This window comes from Lacerta agilis, chromosome 4 (genome assembly GCF_009819535.1).
Source record: "Lacerta agilis isolate rLacAgi1 chromosome 4, rLacAgi1.pri, whole genome shotgun sequence".
NCBI lineage: Eukaryota > Metazoa > Chordata > Lepidosauria > Squamata > Lacertidae > Lacerta > Lacerta agilis.
The window spans coordinates 65,268,892-65,289,339 of NC_046315.1; the positions used below are offsets into that span (position 1 = coordinate 65,268,892).

Sequence of the window (20,448 nt, forward strand, 5' to 3'; positions counted from 1 at the left end):
AAAATGAGCCTGATCCATTCAACCCAACAGTGACTTTTCTGTATTTCTGGGTGCAAGTGAATTCATGTTAAATCCTATTATATGTGTGGAACTGTGACATAAGCTAACTAACTAACATAATCATAACACACTTTAGGACCTAAATGTTTAGATGCACTTTGTTGAATAATCATTGGACTCCTTGTTTTTATTAAAATCTAGACTTACTTTGATTTTGGCAGACCAAATTGAACTTTCCAACTAACTTTACACCTGTGACCTTAAAGAGAGGCTGTTTCAAGAAGACTCTTTTGGGAGGCTCATATAACCACCCTTGCATATTAACAATGGGAACTGTGTGAAGGGGCCTTAACATACATGCCAATGCACATAAATAGGGTTCCTGCATGGAGGACCAGTGTGCACCTACAACCCTTTCACACAGCTGCCAAATGCATGGCTTGTGCATATGCCACCATAAGTGGCAGAGTATCTGGTATGACCCCCAAGACCCACTCATGGGCACCTTCAACCATTGGGAAGGTTGTATGAACCTCTTCCATGTTGTGCACACATAAGAAACAGACCTAAACTGGGTTCGGGGAAATACATAATGTGAAGTAAGGACCACTCAGCTTCTTCCCCAGTCAATGTTGTACTGAGTCTTATGCTTTCCAAGTATTAGTCACCTTACACCATTTCCTGAAGAATTAAAGGATGAATAATTCATGAATAGATTCATCATTGTACACGCCGTAGGAACATAATTCCACAAAAGAGTCTTTGCCCTTTAAAAAAGGTGTCACGGTTGCTGAAAATCTCAACGGGGGGTGGAGAGTGCTCTTGAGCTCAGGTCCCACAGGTATCTGGTTGGCCGCTGTGAGAACAGGGTGCTGGACTAGATGGGCCATTTGCCACATCCATAAGACTCTTCCTATGTCCTTATGGCATTGACCCATTTCTAAGGTGCTACTAATATATATATGGCAAAATCTTAACTGCAGTGTCAATTTAATCTGGATGTGCTCAGTCCAGAAGAAAAGCAGAGAAAGACAAAAATAACTGAGCCAAACTGGATACTCTCCTGATCGTCTTCTTTTAAAAAAAAATCAACACAAATTATTTAAACACTAACATAATTTATCTCCACTCTTCACATCCGTAATTATTAGTTACTTTACAGGGATTTATTTTGCATTTCCCATTGCTGGATATAAACAGTAGCAGGATTATGTTATAATCTCCTTTGAAAGCAATCCTTCAAACGCCCAAGTGCACCACTAAGAGGCTGTAAAATGTGCCCAACTCTCTGTGTTGTATGCCAGTGTTTACAATGCTGTTGTATACTTAGAACTAAAAGAAGCAACATTACTCATGTAGTACCCTAGAAGTCTCCATACACATTAGTGGCATAGCTTCTAGGAGAGAGGCTATTGTTGACTGCTTTGAATACAGAAAATCCCACGCTCAATCCCTGGCATTTCCAGGTAGGGCTGGGAGATATCCCGGCATGAAACCCTGGACAGCTGCTGTCAGTCTGTGTTGACAATACTGAGCTAAATGGGCCAACACAGACTGAGGTCAGTCAAAAGGAAGCACAGCTAAAACTATAGAATTCACCAGCGCAAAGATGTAGCAATGACCATCAACTTGGATGACTTGAAGAGAGAACTAAACAAATTCATGGAGGTCAATGGCTTCTAGGCACGATTGCTACATATTAACTGCACGATCAGAAGCAGTAACCTCTAAGGGCAGTTGCTGTGGTATGTGATTGTTGAACTGCTCTGAGTTTTTACTGGCACATGCATGAGTTTAAATCAATAAAATCCTAGGTATGTTTACTCAGATGTTTCATTGTGACTGAGGAGTTTGGCAGAGCAACCCAAGTCCCCCTTCTGCCAGGCTGGGAAAGGGGGCTGGGTTGAATGAAGGTGTCCCTCCACCTAGCTCTTCCAGTTAAACCAGTTTCCTACTGGCTGACAACAACGGACTGATGAAATTCTCACTCCATCAGTGTGGCAACTCCCCCTACTACCAGCAGTACCCAGCAGAAGGTCCTGAAGCAGGGCATTTCAAATTCTGCAATGACTGAGCCATCCTTCAATCTGTTGGGTCCTGAGCCAGTCTTACTGCCACTGCACAATGGCATCCAGAACAAAACAGCCCTGAAAACTACGCCCGATAGCTCTGTAAAAGTCACACTGGCAGGGAGGGGGAAACTGCATCTTAAGCCTGTTTAGTGCTGAAAGCTAAGAAGCTGACCTTTGTGACAAAGCAGTTTATGACACCATCTGATATAAAGAAGGACTCCAATCTTAATATACACTGCTCAAAAAAGGAGGAGTGAAAATTTAAGGCAAACAAAAATATGACAGCAGTAAAAACAACAACTCTCTCATCCCGTGAGGTGAGATGCAAAGAAACGGTTAAAGATATAAAACATTGAAAAATGGCATTGTTTCTGTAGAAAGCAAGGAGAACTCACTCCTAAATCTGCTTTCATCACATGCTTTGATGTGTTATATTCTCTCCATGTAATCATCAGGTTTGATCTGACCATTAATATTTACAATCGTATCAATTATGAAATAGATTCAAGCACTCAAAACTATGACAGTAGTAGTGATTGCCACTGAAAATGTTCTTGTACGAAGGAAGAAATAAAAGATATGCGGAAAACTATGCTGCAGATGAACAAAAAACACACATTTCAAGTGCATTTAAATTAATACACATTTAATATGCTTCTCTGTTCTTGTTTAGCATCATCTGCTATAACTGCATTTCAGATAAAGATAGCTTTAATATGGACGTACAGATCACCTTATAAAGAAGGAATAACAAACAGCATGATAGCATTTGCAATGTTCATTCCAGCATCATACACAGCATGGTACAAAGTAATGTCTTTCACAGCTCCTCACATTTTAGCAGATTTTAGCAGCTTGCCCCCCAGAGTTTAGAGATCTTCCCTGAGGAACAAGGATTGATTTCCACTGAAAACATATATGCCAAAGCTGTAGGACAGCAGTTCTCAAACTTTTTGAGACCACTTGGAAATTGTTGAGGGTTTCAGTAGACCACTTAATAAACTTCTTTTTGTTCTACAAATCAAAGTAGTACGCAACACATATTTTAATAAGCAGTTTCGACTTTCTAATGTGATGGATATGTTTGTTGTCAATGTTGGCCCTAACATTAGGCAGAGTAAAGTGGCTACCTCAAGCAGCAAATTTGAGGGGTGGTGGTGGCAGAGAATAATGGCAATATATTAGAGTTATGTGTGCTGTGTGACCTGATGACACTCCCTAAGCTAGCCTGCTGCCCTCAGGTGGTGGAAGATATGCTTTTTATGCCATGAACCACACTGATATCTTCAGTACGGGATTTCCCTGTATGAAGTTTACAACGCGTTTAACTGAAATGCTTCTTTGATGGGTCTAGATCCAGCCTGGATTAGGAGGGGAGGACACCATCCTTTCCTTTGCCTCCGACAAAAAAACTATTTTGGGATTATGGGCTGGCTCTGATTCTGAGTAGATTCTGTTCTGAGTAAAGTTGATCTTTGTAAATAAATGAAAGATCAGGACCAAATGAATATGTTTTTGACTGTTCTGCAACCTTTCAGTAGACCATCAGTCTGCTGACCACCAGTGGTTCCTGGAGCACAAGTTTAGGACCTCTCCTTTGGGGGGGACACACACATAAAGTGCTTCCATGTGAGAAAGCTAGTCATCGTGACAATCCTTAAATCCATTCCTGCGGGGCAGGGAGTAGGCGGTATCACTCTCCCAAGCAACATTCCTTACTTAGGGGTTTCAAATGTAAAGATTAGTTACTACCTTCTCCCCCAGCAGTTTTTCAACTCCAAATTATTTCCTCTAATGCTGCTTTTATTTAAGAAAATAAGTCATTTGACTCCTTTAATTAATGCACAGTTAGCCCTTAATGGCCATTACTTTAGGGTCTTTGCTGAAGATATGAAAGCTTCCTAGCTAATACCGGTATCTATTTGTATGGTGCTCATTGTTTATCACACTACACAAAGATGCAGGATCCTGTGCTTAAAGAGGTCACCACTACACATGCCTAATGATGCACAAGATGAAGATTTGTTTTTACATCTTTTCACAGTTACTGACAGCACTTGGGAATGGCAAATTGTTGTTTAGATAGTCAATGTTTAGAGACTGTCAGACTGAGTTGTGATTACATTGAATATACAGTGGATGTAAATATGCCTATGTTGACTTCAATTAAAGTTAATTTTCCTTACTGAATTGTTATTAAGCACGCTAGTTCATGGTTTTGGTTTTTTGTTTTGTTTTTAAAAAGAGATAGTCTTTGAACAAAAGCATCCCCCCCCTTTTCAAAACATACCAAGCTATCTGCCCCACTTTTCAAAACTATGGTCCTGCTAATAAAAAGAGAAAAGAAGATTATGATGACAGTGGGATAAAAAATAAGATTCACTCTAATTATACAACACATACACACAGCTGTAACGTCTTGCCATTGCTCCCTGCCAGCACCCCCTTGAATTTGCTGCCTGAGGCAGCCACTTTACTCTGCCTAATGATAGGGCTGGCCCTGACATACTGAGTAATTCAGAGTCCGTCTGTCCCCAAATTGCTTCTCAAATCCTTCCCCATTTAGTGCTGAGTTATCCCACTTTGCTGATAATATTAGGCACCGATAAGAGCAGTATCCTTATGAAAATGAGCAGGCTTCTTGTTTTTGATCTGCTCTGAAATGGGAGCTTGAACATGCTCTAGAAGTGGGGGTTTACCTCCTTACTTTCCTTGGGAGTTAAGAATTTCAGAAACAAAAAGTGTTCTCCCTACTACTAATATCCAAAAAAGGTATTCTAGCTATTTTCTTGGTAGCATATTGACTAGAAAACAGGAGTTGTTACATGATGGATATACATACTGTAGGAAAGCATTCATCTCATGAAGCTTAGGAAAACTTATGACAAACTACAAATGTTTATCAGCTTGTACCGCTGTGACATAGGTTTCTTGGAAATCATAGGCTTTCTTAAAAAAAAAAAGGTACTAAGAGTTTAAAAAACAACTCTCATTTTTCAAAGCCCCTCGTCATAAACACAAGTCCCAAGATTCTTAATGGACTCTAATAGACCCCCAGATGCCCTTACGAAACTACAGTTCTTAGGGTTCCCTGGCTAAAGGAAAATGCTGATAATCTGTAAGTCTGTAATATCATTAACCTTTCAGGTGCCAAAGCATTTTTTATTCAGAAGTTCTTGTAAGGAAAGGAATTATTATTTATAGAGCTCGGAAATTCAAATGCTTTAAAAAAAAACACAAGCAAACAAAAATGCTGTTAAAATCATACTTCACCTCTGAGGCAGTCTTTTGACACCCTTATTTGCTGTTTAGCTGAGAATGCAGAAGGAAATATTGTAGGGGTGGTGGTGGTGGAGGACTAAAATAAGTATGTGACGAATGGGTACCGCAGAAACGGCCCTATTTTCAAGCTGAAGGGAAAAGCTTTGAATGATGCACCATAAGGAGTATTAATCTTAAACAGCTCATTCTCTTTTCCTTTTGAGGAATGGTAAAGTTAGCAGGCTCTTTTCACCTCTGCAAGAAGTATGACAAGCTAAAATATTCCTTCAGGCACACACACAGGTCATTTTCACTTTTACCTATAGCTGAATGATTTACTGTACAAAGCCGGGGATACATTTGCTTTGTTATTGTTTCCAGCACTGTAAGAAAGTAGGGAGGAATGTGAGGGAAGAAATGGAAGCTCTCAGACCAACTAAATGCATAAGGTGCCTGGAGCTCCTGTAAATCTGCACAAGGTGGAGAATGCATTTAAGGCAGGTCAGGTTGAGAAGAAAAAACACAAAACCATTTTTATTTACTGTTTTTTTTTAATGACCTTGTAATAAATTCTGAGGGGGGCGGGGGAATGAAACGAAATGTGGAGGGCTTCAGAATTGGCTGCTATCTCAGGCTCTCCTGTGGTGATTTTGATTTAAACAAAATAATTGTGCTTATTAAATGAGTCACTACTGTGGAGCTATGAGCTTTTACTGATTGCCGCTGATGATCTGCTGGGAAGCTACATTGTTTATTTATTTGTTAATTTACTGAGCTGGGCATAACTGAAGCTCTTTGAACCTAGAAGGCATTATATAAATGCTAAGCATTATTTTGTATTTAGAACTTGCGCAGAACCTCTGGAGTGTTCAAAGTGATTTTGGGTACATTATCTCAGCCGTTCTCTTACCAACTCCCTGTAAGGTAGGCCTGCATTATTATTCCCATACCACAGAAGATTAACCTTCCCCAACCTTGTGTTTCAAGAGGTTGTTGGACCACACATCCTATCTCAGCTAGGCTGGCTGAGGATTAAAAGAACTGGAGCAAAACAACATGTGAGGAACGCTGCCATGGTGACTACAGAGTGCTTTGTACTGAAAGATCTCTCAGCTCATAATTTTGGGCACACCACAGGGGCTTTTTTGTGTGTGTCTTATGCAATTTCCAGACATCATGTATCACCAGGGGAGGGGGAAATGATTTAATCATAGACTTCCATCAGTTTAAACCAATGAGCCTTCACAACAGAGGCCAAATGTTCCTATCAGTGAACTATTTTTTTGGGGGGGGGACCTGTGGCACAATGGGTCAGTGTGTTTGGCTGTTAACCAGAAGTTTGGTGGTTGGAGCCCACCCAGGAACAGCTGCGGGCAGGATTTATGCATTGCTAGGGGTTGCATCCTTCCAACTCTACAATTCTACAATTCTATGATTCTGTTTCACAGACTGTCTCTTATTTCTGCCATGGTCACTTAGAGCACAGTTCTTCAATCTATGTTCCCATATGCTGTTAAACTACAACTTCCACCATCCCAGACCAGCTTAGCCAATGATCAGGGGTGATGGGAACTGTAGTCCAACAACATCTGGGGCCCCTGGGTTGATGAAAGCCAACTTAGAACATTTGTTCAGTCAGATATTAATGCAATGTTATTCTCAGCAGTGGTGTGCCCAAAATTATGAGCTGAGAGATCTTTCAGTACACTGCGAGAGGCAGTGAAGGATAGGCGTGCCTGGCGTGCTCTGGTCCATGGGGTCATGAAGAGTCGGACACGACTGAACGACTGAACAACAATTGTCAGCAGCGAACGAAAAAGAAAAAGAAAACACCCTTACAAAAATATATTAAAATCCATCATTGACCCCAAAATGTGCCAGTTCAGGAATTGCATCATACACAGAAGGTGGCTTTAAAAAAATTAGAAAGAGCTTGCAGGTGCATAACAATTTCACTTTCCATCATTCTCTGTAAACAAATGCCGCTATTACTTATCTGAACACATGTCAAATGGTTTTCCAGTGAGTGTTAATTTGTTTCTCTTATCCTCTATAATTATTGTCTTAATTGCAGATGGCTATTCATAAAATGCGAAGAAGTTTTAAGGATTCTGAACATTCTTTCATTTTTGAAGACTGTAGAAGGCACCGCACCATGCCTGTCCCATTGACAGTCATAGTCACATTAAGCCTATTGCGGGTGCAGCTGAGAGTAAGGTGCCATGCAGAAACGCAATGCAATAAAGGTATGTTGAAACAGCCAAGAAATGAAAAACAGAGAACAATTTTTCACTCTGTCTTATCTTTAAGTGAAACTTTTTTTCTAGAAATACAGTATACTAAAAAAAAGGGGGATATGCCTGATGGCAAAATACCTGTATTTAAATGCAGGCTTGTCCCAATCATGGGTATATCAGGGGTCAAAATACAAAATGGGCACAAGATGGGTGTATGTGTCCTGAATTCCTTCCTCTTGTATCCTGGTGTGATCGCCCCCCCCCCCGGCCATCTTACTCCAGTAACCAGATGTGACCCTGGGCAAAAGGGGAAAGTGGCCTGGAGCCAGTATGAAGGGGAGACAGCCATGGTAATAAGGAGTATTCAACTACCTGATCTCCTGTTTTGTATTTTATATCAGTACCCCCAGTCTTGAAACCTTCAGTTTAGATACCTGGCTGAAGGATATTTGCTTTTGATGATATGACTGGCCCACAGAGAGCCCCAGGTGCATTAGTCCTTTCTGCAATTAAATTCCCATTAGCAAATACAGCATTCCACTACAATAAGAACCTTTTGGCTGTGCATATGAATAACCCTTGACCCCCCCCCAAAAAAAAATCAAATGAAAAATGCTAAGTTATGTAAGAACTACCCATCTAGTCTTGTAGGTTGTGCCCATTCAGCTAGAATCAATACGAAGAGCCACAGTAAGTGCACACAGCAAGGAGAAAATAATTAACACATGTACAGTATCTGTATTCTTGAGCACCATTCATGTCATAATGCCATAATGCCACATAACAGAAAATACAAACACACAGCAGATTCTGAACGCTGTATCAGAAATATGGCAAAAGCCTTGTGATTATACATACAGCAACACAAAAACAACCACAGCATAAAATACACAAAGCAGCATAAAATACACAAAGCAACGGAGGCCTAATTATCAGAGAAATGTGTAAGGATTTTAACACAAAGGCCCTTTTCCCAGCGAGAAGTACGGAGTAAATGTTCATGTATTCTAGAAACAATCAAAAACTTTCCACATGAATGCTTGAGAGTTCATGATTTGGAGGGACTAAAAAGATACACAAACACATATTTATCAGAACAACAACAACAACAAAAATTCCTTCCAGTAGCACCTTAGAGACCAACTAAGTTTGTTCATGGTATGAGCTTTCATGTGCATGCGCACTATCTGAAGTGTTTTATTTTGTTTTGACTATGGCAGACCAACACGGCTACCTACCTGTAACTATATTTATCAGAGTTATTAAGAGAGTAGTCCCTTACTCTCTACTGAAGGCACTAATGGAGGGAGATAGATTGTTCAAGCTCCTTTCTCACTACTAAGAAAGCCAATGGAACAGTTTGCTAAGGAAGCAAACATCTGTCATGGTAGCTACTGTGCAACTTGGGGGGAAAGCCTCAGGAAAGACACATGTACTGAGCTTGAAAATAGCTCGCTACTACTACAAAAAAATGAAAAATAAAACTTGCAAGGTAATGAGAGAATGCTCCATGGGACAATCATAATTTACAGTACTAAACAAAAGTCTTGTTATTTAATCTGAAAGCAGAGATTCTTATTGCAGATAGCCGTTATATACGGAAGAAGAGTTAGACAAATAAAGGCTTATTCATGGCAGAATGACACATGTCCACTCATATCAGTTTACCAAAAAAACAAAAACCCCAATCCAGGCATTTCTTCCAATTACCTCTTCACTTTCGGTATGATTTCCCTTTCCAGGGTTCTGTGAGACAAACATTTTCACAGTCCGGCTCACGCTGTGAGTTTTCTGTGCTCACCTTCAAAATCTTAGACTGTGGTGGCAGAAGCCAGCATTAATAATTCATTTCTATAAATAAATGAAAAATTAATAGCCAGTCTAGTATTCCAGGATAGCCACTTAAAGACCTAGAGCTACACCACAGTATCATCACAACCCCCAAAGTATACAAAGTGGTTTATTTGTGAAACAAGTAATGCTCACAGGATTTATGTCCAGCCAATGTTTCAGTATATACATTAGGAGTCTGATCCTATCAGTCCTCTGCATGCATCATTTAGCTATGAGCTGTTCTCTCCTACAGGGAAAAAAAAATCGATGAAGGCTTGCCAAGGGAAGTCAAGGTTGGCGGAAGAATATACCCAGGGGTGGAGCAGTGACACTGAATGGCGAGGGGTGTAGCAGGTGGCTCAAGCAGACCCTTTGAAACTACTGAAAAATAGGTCTACTTGTTGACAACAGAATGTAAAGGTTTAAAGCAGGATTTACTTCCAAAAAGGTTTGTAAATAGTCTGGGAAAATGTGTTTTGAATTTACTATTTTTAATCAAAACATAGTTATTTAGGAGAATGCAGTTTTAGGCCAGGATCCAAGAAGGAATAGCAATTCTACAATATACGCCCCCTTCCCCTTTTAAAGAGCTACCTTTGCAAAAGCATCCCCTTAACTCATGGCTCACTTGGTTAGAGCATGGTGCTGATAACGCCAAGGTCGCAGGTTCAATCCCAGTACGGGGCAGCTGCATATTCCTGCATTCCAGGAGGTTAGAAGGGACCCTGAGTATCATCTAGTCCAACTCTACAATTCTTGATCATCATTTAAAATCCAATCCACACAAGACAGAGTTTCTCCCAATAGGTGCTCCCCCCCCCACAGCTCAGTGGTGTTCAATGTGTTATTGAGGGAGGTACACCCCCCCCAAAGGGCCAGGTTTATAGTAGGGGGTGCTCATAGATTCAGCATTGCCACTGGAGGTGCAAGCAGCCTTTATTATATACAAATATAATAAATAAAATAAAATGCTGTTTGAAGTGCTCAGACATCAGGAACTAATTGCGTTCTCTTTCAAGTATCATTGAGAAAAAGCTATTTAAAGGGTTACACTTTGATTACGCAAAGAAAAATCTTCTGAAAAAGTTGGTTGGAGAAAAAAGCCTCAGAATTAATCAAGGATTAAATATACATAACTAAAACCATGGCACAAAAAATAAAAATGAGAAAATAGATATTTTAAGACATATTTGATTATCACTAAGTTTCTGCTAACTTTAATGAGTTTTACAAAGTGGCACAAGATTAGTCTGTGGAGTTCAAAGTTTTTAAAAATGTCTAAGTTCCTTCTTTCTAGGCTTTCGCTGTAATTAGAATAGAACAATGGGCTCTGAGATTCTAAAATATATATGCTGCGAAAAGAACGTTCTCTTTAGAAAAACTATTTTGCAACTTACCAACAGACTGAGAAGCCCCTTCATGTCTGCCTTTGATGTAAATGTACAATCAAATTCCTAATACATTTAAAGAACAGGCAGAGTTTATAAAACCAAGCTGCACTTTGTTTAACAAATGTGGAACAATAACATTTATCTAGAACTTTATACAACTTCCATAGGATTCAATTAAAAATAAAAATCAAGTGTTGACACATAGTTTGAAACTTTACCAATGAAGTGTTGGATTGTGTTGCACTGGAAAGTTACAGGTAGGGCTCTTTTGAATTTTGTGAATTTTTATGTTAAGGTTACCTTGATCAGCATCTCCTAAATAAATGTGGCAGGTTGGAATGTGATTATGCTTCAGATTTCACACTTCTACAAATTGTATGATACAGCGCTCAACTCAGAAACATACTATGAATACATATTAAGTGCATTTTCCTGTGATAAAATGAGTCTAGTAATGCATACATTCAAATGAACATCTCGTGATAAAATACCTATTTAAATATCTAAATATGAATTTTAATGTAGCTTTTTAATTAGTTGTTAAAATAATTAAAGTACAAAAATGCAGATTAACATGGAAACAGGATGCAGAAAATTTATAAATAAACATTCTGTAGGCAAAATTGGTACAGACCAAAAATAGTCCAATATACCTATCCTTTGTTACAGTTCAGATCTCTTCTCATTGGTTTGTCTTTGGCAATTCCCCTTCCCTCAGCCTGATCTATCTCACTGAATTTTGTGGGAATAAAATGAGAAAACCTCACATACATAAACCTTAGTCTTTTTGATGGAAGTATGAGAGCTTGAATGATCAAGCTCTTTGAAAATTCATAGGACAGAAAGGTAAGGAAGTGCTTTTAAAAGAAAAAAAAAAACAGGATAAATTGGGGAAGTAAAAATAAGCACAGAGATTTTAGTCACTCAAGTAGCAACCCACCCAAAGGCTACATGGTATACAGGACACCACTATATGTTTCATAACTGGGAAATCAAATCCTTAATTTTAGAGGAAGTTTTCCAATAGGAAAAAAATGACTTCAGTTGAGAAATGTGAAAAGTAACATTTCTGCAGCACTAAACCTGCAGTCCCCAACGTTAAGCTTGCAAATGGTGCCTATGTGCATCAATGGAAATCCTGCAAAATAGAACCTCAGAAAACATACCTCAAGGGAGAAAGTAAAGCAAATATTGTTCCTACCTCTGTCTGTCCCTTTAAGAGAATGCCTCTTTACCCAGACCATGCCATTAACTAAGAGATAGCCAGCCACCTCTAAAGATCTCCCTCCCATCTTCACATCCACAGGTGGTGTCCTGTCCCTAATCCACTCCCCACCCCACCCCAACCCCTACCCCGCACAGTTATCTGACAGGAAAAAGAGAAAGGAGATTGGCCTCACTCACATGCATTGTTTCAACAACCTTGCAAACACAAATGGCAAAATTCCCCTCTGAGTATGTGATAGATCCCCAGGATGCTAAGTAGAGTTGGCTTTTCTGGATTGGTGGATCACCTTCATACCTTTTAATCTCCAGGCCCTCCCCTTTTGCAACTGCAGAGATAAAAAGAGCAAAGCTTCTAGTGTTCTCCATCTCCCATTTGTGTGCCTTCGATGAATCACCTGGGATGACCCATACGGTTTTGCACGTCGACTGAACATATTTTTTTGTCAGTTGCTAAGACAACCTCAGATAGTGGGTATGTGTTTTCTTTTCCTTTAAAGCCACTTCCTACTCCTTCCACTCTCTCGTACTGATTTAAACAATTCTGCTCTTTTGATCCAAACTCAGAAGTGGATAACCATTTTGCCTAGCCAAAGGACCTGGTGTTACTTATCTTGACTCACTGGTTCAAACTTCCAAGGAGAGGGACTGGGAACTGCAGACTGTACTCTGGCTGCCCTCCTCTCAGATCACTGTTACCACTTTAAGTCCGTACCTCTTTCCCCTTTAACATGTCTTTGTCTCTGGGTGGGAAATTGGGGTTGGTGCTACCCAGGAATAAAAAACTGAAAGAGAGCACCAGTCCTACATTACATGTGTGAGTGTTTCCTTTGTGTTCCATAAAGATTTCGACGTAACACAAAACTGATTTTAAAAAAAACACCAAAAAATGGACAGGGCCGGCCCTATCATTAGGCAGAGTAAGGTGGGCACCTTAAATGGAACATGCACAGGGAATGATAGGTAATGGTGACAAAGTATTGGATGACAGCTGTGTTTGCCATATGCCTGTACTGTGCCCTGTAAACAAATCTGCTGCTCTCAGGTATGGTGAAGGATGTGCCCTGTCACTAGTGTTGAAAGAAGATTCAAATGAGAAGATTCAGCTCTCATCCTGGTCAGCTTGTATACATGAAATGTGAAGGGCCACCTTCTTGTAATTCACCTGAGGCAACAAAATGTATTGGGCTGGTTCTGCAACATAAGCCAAAGAAAGTGGCTATCTAGCATTTGGTTTTCTTGGGCTCCCTTCCTCTTTGCCCCACTTCTTCAATGTGTGCAACACTAGGACTTCAGTATACTGCTTCATTTGACTGCATAGATGCAGTATTGTAGGTATGGCATAGGACTAAAGCCATTGCTTGATTGTGTATTACCAGGACAACGGGCAACCCATGAGGGATCTTTTTAAAGCAGCTTGTTGTCAAAGGCAACTTTTACTCAGAAAGGCTTTTTCAATCCTCTGCTAAGATGTATTGAAGACTGTAGCATTTCCTTCCCCCGACCAAGGAATCCATGCTGGCTGAATTAATGAGAAGGCCTTAATTAAAGGAGTTCATACTTAGTTGCTTATGTATTCTGAATGTTGAGGTCTCTGGTGGGTTACATTGGAAATCAGTACAGTTTCATTTATATGCTGCATAACTCCTACCTACCATAGACCCACTAATAGCTCAACTGTTTCCAAATCCAGGAAAAATAACTTGCTTTTCATGAACATTTTCAAAAAGACTACTTTGTAACAACTACCACTGTCAGATGCTTGTCCAGCATTTTCCTGCTCTTGCTAGAGCAGTGTTTTTCAACCTTTTTTGGGCAAAGGCACACTTGTTTCATGAAAAAAATCACGAGGCACACCACCATTAGAAAATGTTAAAAAATTTAACTCTGTGCCTATATTGACTATATATAAAGTAATTCTCTTGAATAGGAATCAAATAAACACAATTTCCCCCACGGCACACCAGGCAACATCTCGCGGCACACTAGTGTGCCACGGAACAGTGGTTGAAAAACACTGTGCTAGAGCACCATAATGTAGGCTATTTCTTCTTGATATATAATCAATTGAAATGTGTCCAGATTTCTAGCAGCAAAAGCATGCTATGTTCTACTGGTGACCAAGCATCACACATTTTCAATATAATTGGCTGGTTCTCCTTCACACAGCTATTTTGTGTTTTTTTGTTGTGTGTGTGTTTTTTAAAGGAAATCCATAGCTTTGTTTCTTCTCTGTGTGCAAATTTTCTGGTTTTTTATTATTGGTTCATTCCTCGATTGGCGTATTTTCAGATTGAATGGTTACTATTGACTGTGTTTTCTGTTCGTTTGGGGTTCAGAAGGGGAGGGGGTAAATAATACCTTAATGTGCAATTGGATTCCATTTTTGTTATGCTCTAATGCTCCAGAAAAGAATTAACTGCAAAACAAGCTGTGAAAGCAGCAATTTCAACAAGGTTTTTCTGCTTTACTTTAATATGAATGTAGGTCATTGCATCAGATGCGCACTAGTTGAAAAGAATGGAGAGGGAAAAAGAGAGACTGCCGGAATCGCCATCTATAATGCCACTTAGTAAACTGATAAATATTCTGCAAAAGTGTGTTGTAGAATCAGGAGACTCATGTCACAGTCCAGAGAACCACAAGCCACAGGTAACAGAACTGGAAAGGACCTAAACCTGAGACCTTGGAGGAATGAGGCCAGTCATAGGTTACAGTATTGGGACAGATCATTGGTCTGACTCAGGATATGACAGTGTGTACGGTGATTCTGAAGCCCTCTTTGAAAGAAATTTGAGCATTTGTTCCCTTTGTTTGCTATTTGCTGCCAGAGTTCTCCACTCTCAAGCTCAGAGCAAGACATGGAGCGGGAGGATGCACCACTCGGTGAACTAAAGCTTCTCATTCTGGAATTTTCGAAGCTGGAAAACATGGTCTTACTCGACGGCACACATTCCAGTTCTCCTGGTAGCATGCCATGGGAGCCAATGGATGCAGAATCAGGCAACACCACTTTTAAAAAATACAGACCAATTCTCAACTGGGATGGGGTCCAGAGTGGTCCCAGGTGAGCCAGCCTTCAGAAGGCCCTAGCCTTCTGCTGAGGTGACTGTTCTCCCTATGTGAGTGAAAACACTCCAGCCAGCACCTTCCAGAATGCTCTGTCCAAGGTCCTGACAGATTCTGCCTTGTCTGTCATGATCCTCCTCCTATTGCAGTCAGCTTCCCTTAAGCTTCACGCCATAACCCACAGGATAGGACACAGTTTTGCCATTCTTTTCCTAACAGAAAATATAAGGCCACGTCACATATTACATTTTTAAGGGTTTGTCTCAGTTATGTTATGTGTGCCTGAAAGGGACTTCATTGGAAGGTGGTGAACTCTCATTCATTGGAGATTTTTAAGCAGAGGCCGTGGATGCTTTAGTTGACTTTCCTGCATTGGAGAGGGTCCCTTCCAGCTCTACAATTCTATGATTCTTTGAATGCTTCTACTGTACAGTTACAAGTGACAGGAAGCCATGACAGGAAGATAGCGACCTATTGAGTACACACAGTGGCAAGACTGGCTTGCTTCTGCTGGGTGTGTGAAGTAGCCCTCAGTGATTACAGTAACATGACCCCATATATCAAAATGGATTCTATTACCATTCAATCTCAGCCAGGGGCAAAACTACATTAGGGTTGAATATATAAAACCCTTGTTTACTACAGAAATGAAAAGTATAATTTTATTTGACATGATATGTCATGGAATAAATGCAACCTGCACACCACATTTATATAGCTTGCTTCTTGCTGAACATTTCTGAAGTGTCACAATGTTCATTTTACAGCATATTATTATGCTTATTAATTTGCACTATCTATAGTCCCTCTTCTCACCCTTCTTGAAAAATATTAGTGCTTTTCAGACTAAGGATAATAATTTTAAGGAGGGTTTATATTATACCGATCAATATCTGGCTAATGACTTAACTCTGACCTTTTACAAACATTTAAAAGAGCAGCCTGTTTTTATTATGAACATTATTAATTTTGTGGTGTGTAATTGTCATAACTTTTATGGCTGGCCATAAAAGGCGTGTGAATTACTTGCCCAGGAGCCAAAATAGCTGGTTTCTAGAAATGAAACATTGCAAAGGCTTTCAGTCAAGCCATAAATAACCAAATTGAGGTTAACTGGAGAGTGGCACAGATCCATTTACAAGCTGATGGTTATATGCGCTGATCTCTGCCTTCATACTTCAGCAACACTAGCTACGGAATATCAAAGACCAGATGGATTGTTTGTGCCAGGTTCCATGAATTCACAATCCTTTGTAAAATGAACCTTCTGGCTTATTTGTCACAAGACAGGGCCCTTTGTCACTATGGCAAAGATTGTTGTGGGGGGGGGACTGGAGCTGTGTTGGAGAAGGAAGTAGCTAATTTTCTGCCTTGCAAAAGGCAAGGCATTGAGATACATTCAACCAAGGTCTCACATGGGCAACAAAGAGGCAACAGCCAGTAGACAGGAGCTGTTTGTGGTGGTAACACCATCATGAATGCCAAGACCATTGAGAAATATAGCTTCTCATGGCTTCCAGTGCTTCCAGTTGCACTTTGGTATCCAGTGCCTTTATCTGCTTTGGGTTGCTCCTAAAGAAGAGGCAATGACTATAAATGTTTGGTCAAACCCCAAGCCCTGATGTTCCTAGCCCCTGTTGGCATGCTGACAAATTCTAAGGAATCCCCATGGCTTCTGTGAGGAGGCACCTCTTCTTTTGGGTACATCAAGAACATATTATTTCACTTAAACAGATGGTAAAAGAAGAATAACCCATGCACACTTCAAACAGATTTGATGTGTCAGAGCAGGGGTCAGAAATACAGCAGGCAGGTATTAACTGCTCTTCAGCGGCAAATGTCAAGATACATTGGCCAAAGATATAAATATTTTATGAACAAGAGTGCAATACATTTTAAGCAGGTTTTATGACAGTGAATTTTATATTTAGCAACAGATTCCTGCCAGATGTCATGGTAGAGGTTAGAAAATGCCTGACTTTTGCTATCCTTTACAGCATTTCGGAATTATGGTACTTTGTTAACTAGGATTACTGGCATCATTAAATAATTGGGGTAGACTTGGGGGTGGCTTGAAAGTGGAACAACATGGATACACTATGAGGGGACATGGCAGAAGTTTAAAAACATATGCATTGGGGACGAGGGGAAACTTTTTTTTACCCATCTCTCATGATAACCCAATGGAACTGATCAGCAAAAGATTCAGGACACACAAAATAGTTATCCACGCAGCACATAATAATTGTTTATGGAGTTCACTGACACAAAGCATGCTAATGACTACTAGGTGCAATACTAAGTATGTGTACTCAGAAGTAAGACCAACTGAATTCAATGGGCTTCTTCCCAGGCAAGTGGAATTAGAATTGCCATTTTAGATCCCTTAACTGAGGGGCTTGAATAATTCATAGAGAATAAATCTACCATTGGCTACTAGTTGTGGTCGCAATGTGCAGGCTCTTAAGTTCAGAGGCAACATGCCAGTAAGTACTAGTTGTTTGAAAGGAACAATAGAAGAGGGATATCACATTCATGAGCTGCTTATAGGCTTCTCAGAAGCATATGAGAAACGTAATGAATACATACATACATAAATAAATAAAATAAATCTGAGTGTCCACCATGAGAAACAGAATGCTATACTACTGTATGTGCCAAGTTGGTCCAATACAGCAGGATTATTATGGTCACGGGGTTCTAGAAAGCAACTCTGAGCAACTTCATGGCAAATTACTCTAAGACAGTAATTTGCACACTACTGCACCACTGGTGGTGTGTAGTGCAAGAAAAAAAACATTACTCAGTAACCCACGAAGGTTCTGTGATCCCAGACTTCTCACCCACAGAGAAGTCACTTGCTGAACTTCTGCATTATTCCGTTTTCTATCCCCGTCTGTACAAGTAATTCTTATCTTTGTATTGTGTATCATTCCCAGTATACAGATATTTCCAGAACTGAATGACTTTGGAATCTCTTCTGTTCTGCTCATCCCTAGCACTAACTCTTACACACTCAAAAAGTAATTCTGTAAGTGTGTGCATTTGCATGTGTTTAATTTTTAAACGCCCTTAATTAGATTCAAACAAAACAATAATTTTCCAGAAGCATATTTCTAGTAAACTGTTCTTCCAGTTTTAACTTTGAAGAAAACACTACAACATGATTTAGGCTGCAATCCTGTACACACTTTCCTGGGAGCAAGTCCCACTGAAAATAGCAAGGACGTAACATTATGGAAACATGATAGGATTGCAATGATCATTTAAAACCCAACAGAATATGCACATCTACACAATTCTGTTTGCTGTCTCTCTCTTGCATAGTTACTTACAGGGAAGGCTTCACTACACATAAGAAGTTGCACACAATCCAATCATGTGAAAGAAAATGAATGCTTAATAGAGAGCAATTTGTGATTGAAATAATATATGATAAGAGAACAAACATGAAAGAAAAATATTATCAGCTTGTTAGAAACACCTAAGTTATGTGCAACACAGAACTGGAAATCTCCAGACATTAACCAATTTTGCATTGGATTCATAAAGTACTGGGTATAGCGGCAATGGGAAAGCATAGCGCAGGAACTAGCCAACATTAAGCTGTTTTAATGACGTTCCATTCATGGAAATTTTTAACACACACTTGTTGCAATCAACAGAACTTTAAAATGTTCAACGATGGCTGGCTCAGGATCCTGCTGCCTGAGCATGACAAAAGAATGAGACACAGGGCTGTGCACACACTATACTTTACAAGCACATTTGAAGGACATTATCCCCATCTCAATGAATTCTGGACACTGTAGTTTGTTAAGGGTTGCTGGGGATTGTAACACTTTGAGGGCTAAGCCACATTGCTCATAATTCTATGAGTGGAATAATGCACTTCAAACGTGCTTTGAAGGTATACAGTAGTGTGTGTGTGCAGCCACAGTCTGCAAATCTCCAGAAGAAAATACATTTTAATTGCTATATAGAATAGCTTTATAGAATAGCTACATTCACTTGCGGAAGTAGAAAGAACACCTCTCCCCATCTCCTTGACTTTATAAAGCTGATCTGGGATAATCATTCAACTAAAATTGTTTTATTGCCTTGTTTGTGGAGAATTTCAGCTGTTAAATCATATACTTGGTTGGAGTTCAAATAGCTGCCAACTGCCTATAAATACATGCTATTTTTCCTGTCATACCTTAGTAGGCTTAGTTAATGGATTGCATAAGTGGTATCACAAACTATTTTCCATCACGTGAATGGGCCATGAACCCAGTCAGCACACTTGGATCAATTTGCAATGAAAACATTTCATTAAAGAAGAATACATAGAATAAAGGTGCTTTGTCAAAGAAAAACTATTATACATTCTAATGCTTTAAAAAGATACTTACACTCCTAAAGTCTGAAGGAAAGCATGAACTCTGAGTTCCACAGCTCTATAACAGCCACTAATAATGTCTTACTGGGTTGTATCCAACATTATTTCTACTCAGAGGAGACCCATTGAAATGAATAGGCATGCTGATAATAAGGCATGCAGGGAGAGAGATAGAGCTGCAGCCCAAGATTGGAAAAGAAGTGGTAATGGAACCCTTAGCTACTGGAAATGAATTCAAATCTGCAGGGCCTAATGAACTGCATCCATGGCTACTTAAGGACTTTGCAGATGTAATCTCAGAGCCTTTGTCTATTATTGTTGACAGTAGGTGAGGTCCCCACAGATGGGAGGTGGGCAAATGTTGTTCCTATCTTCAAAAGGGTGTGGGGAGAAGACCCAGGCAACTACTGACTGGTTAGCTTGACGTTGATACCAGGAAAGGTGACCTCCTCTAATTCCTAAGGAAGGAGCTATTATTTGCTTTTTAGTCTAGAACCAAGCCTTGTAAGAAGGCTGAAGCCCCATTACATGTCCAAGAAGTCTTCTTAGAAGCCACTCAATGCTGAAGGTCACTGTGGATGCTTGTCCCATATCCCCCCACCCCACTACAGCAATAAAACATGGGAAAACTTCAGCAGGAAAGAGATTAGGCCACAAGTGACTCACACATAATAGGGAGCAACCTAGTCACCACCACAAACTCCATGAACTGAGCAAGGACTGATAATCTGAGCCTTTCTGTCAACTCTTTCAACAATAGCTTTAGCCAAACCCCACTCACTTCATTCTCATCCCAAATCCATAATTTCAGTGGTGCCCATTATGTTTTGGTCCCAGATATTGTCTTATTTTTACTTTCAAGGTAATGCCACTGCAGCTCATTAATCTTTCCAAGACAGGAAAAAACTCAAGCAAAACTAGCATCCACTATCCCTTGAACTTGTCTGTCCGATAGTGACAATCCAACCCAATATCCAAAA

At 39.9% G+C, this 20,448-nt stretch overlaps 1 protein-coding gene across 4 annotated transcripts in view; it reads right to left on the minus strand.

Moving 5' to 3' along the window:
- The window catches only part of FRMPD4 (FERM and PDZ domain containing 4), a 272,525-nt gene that overhangs the window by 70,529 nt on the left and 181,548 nt on the right, over window positions 1–20,448 (minus strand). Inside the window, exon 1 of one of the 4 annotated variants that reach the window (XM_033147407.1) lies at window positions 12,317–12,396. The exons of the other annotated variants lie outside the window; for them this stretch is intronic. Within the exon in view, the coding sequence (XP_033003298.1) occupies window positions 12,317–12,387 (71 nt within the window). The 5' untranslated portion in view covers window positions 12,388–12,396. Of the gene's footprint in view, window positions 1–12,316; window positions 12,397–20,448 lie in introns of those variants that run through there. 4 annotated transcript variants of the gene reach the window in all.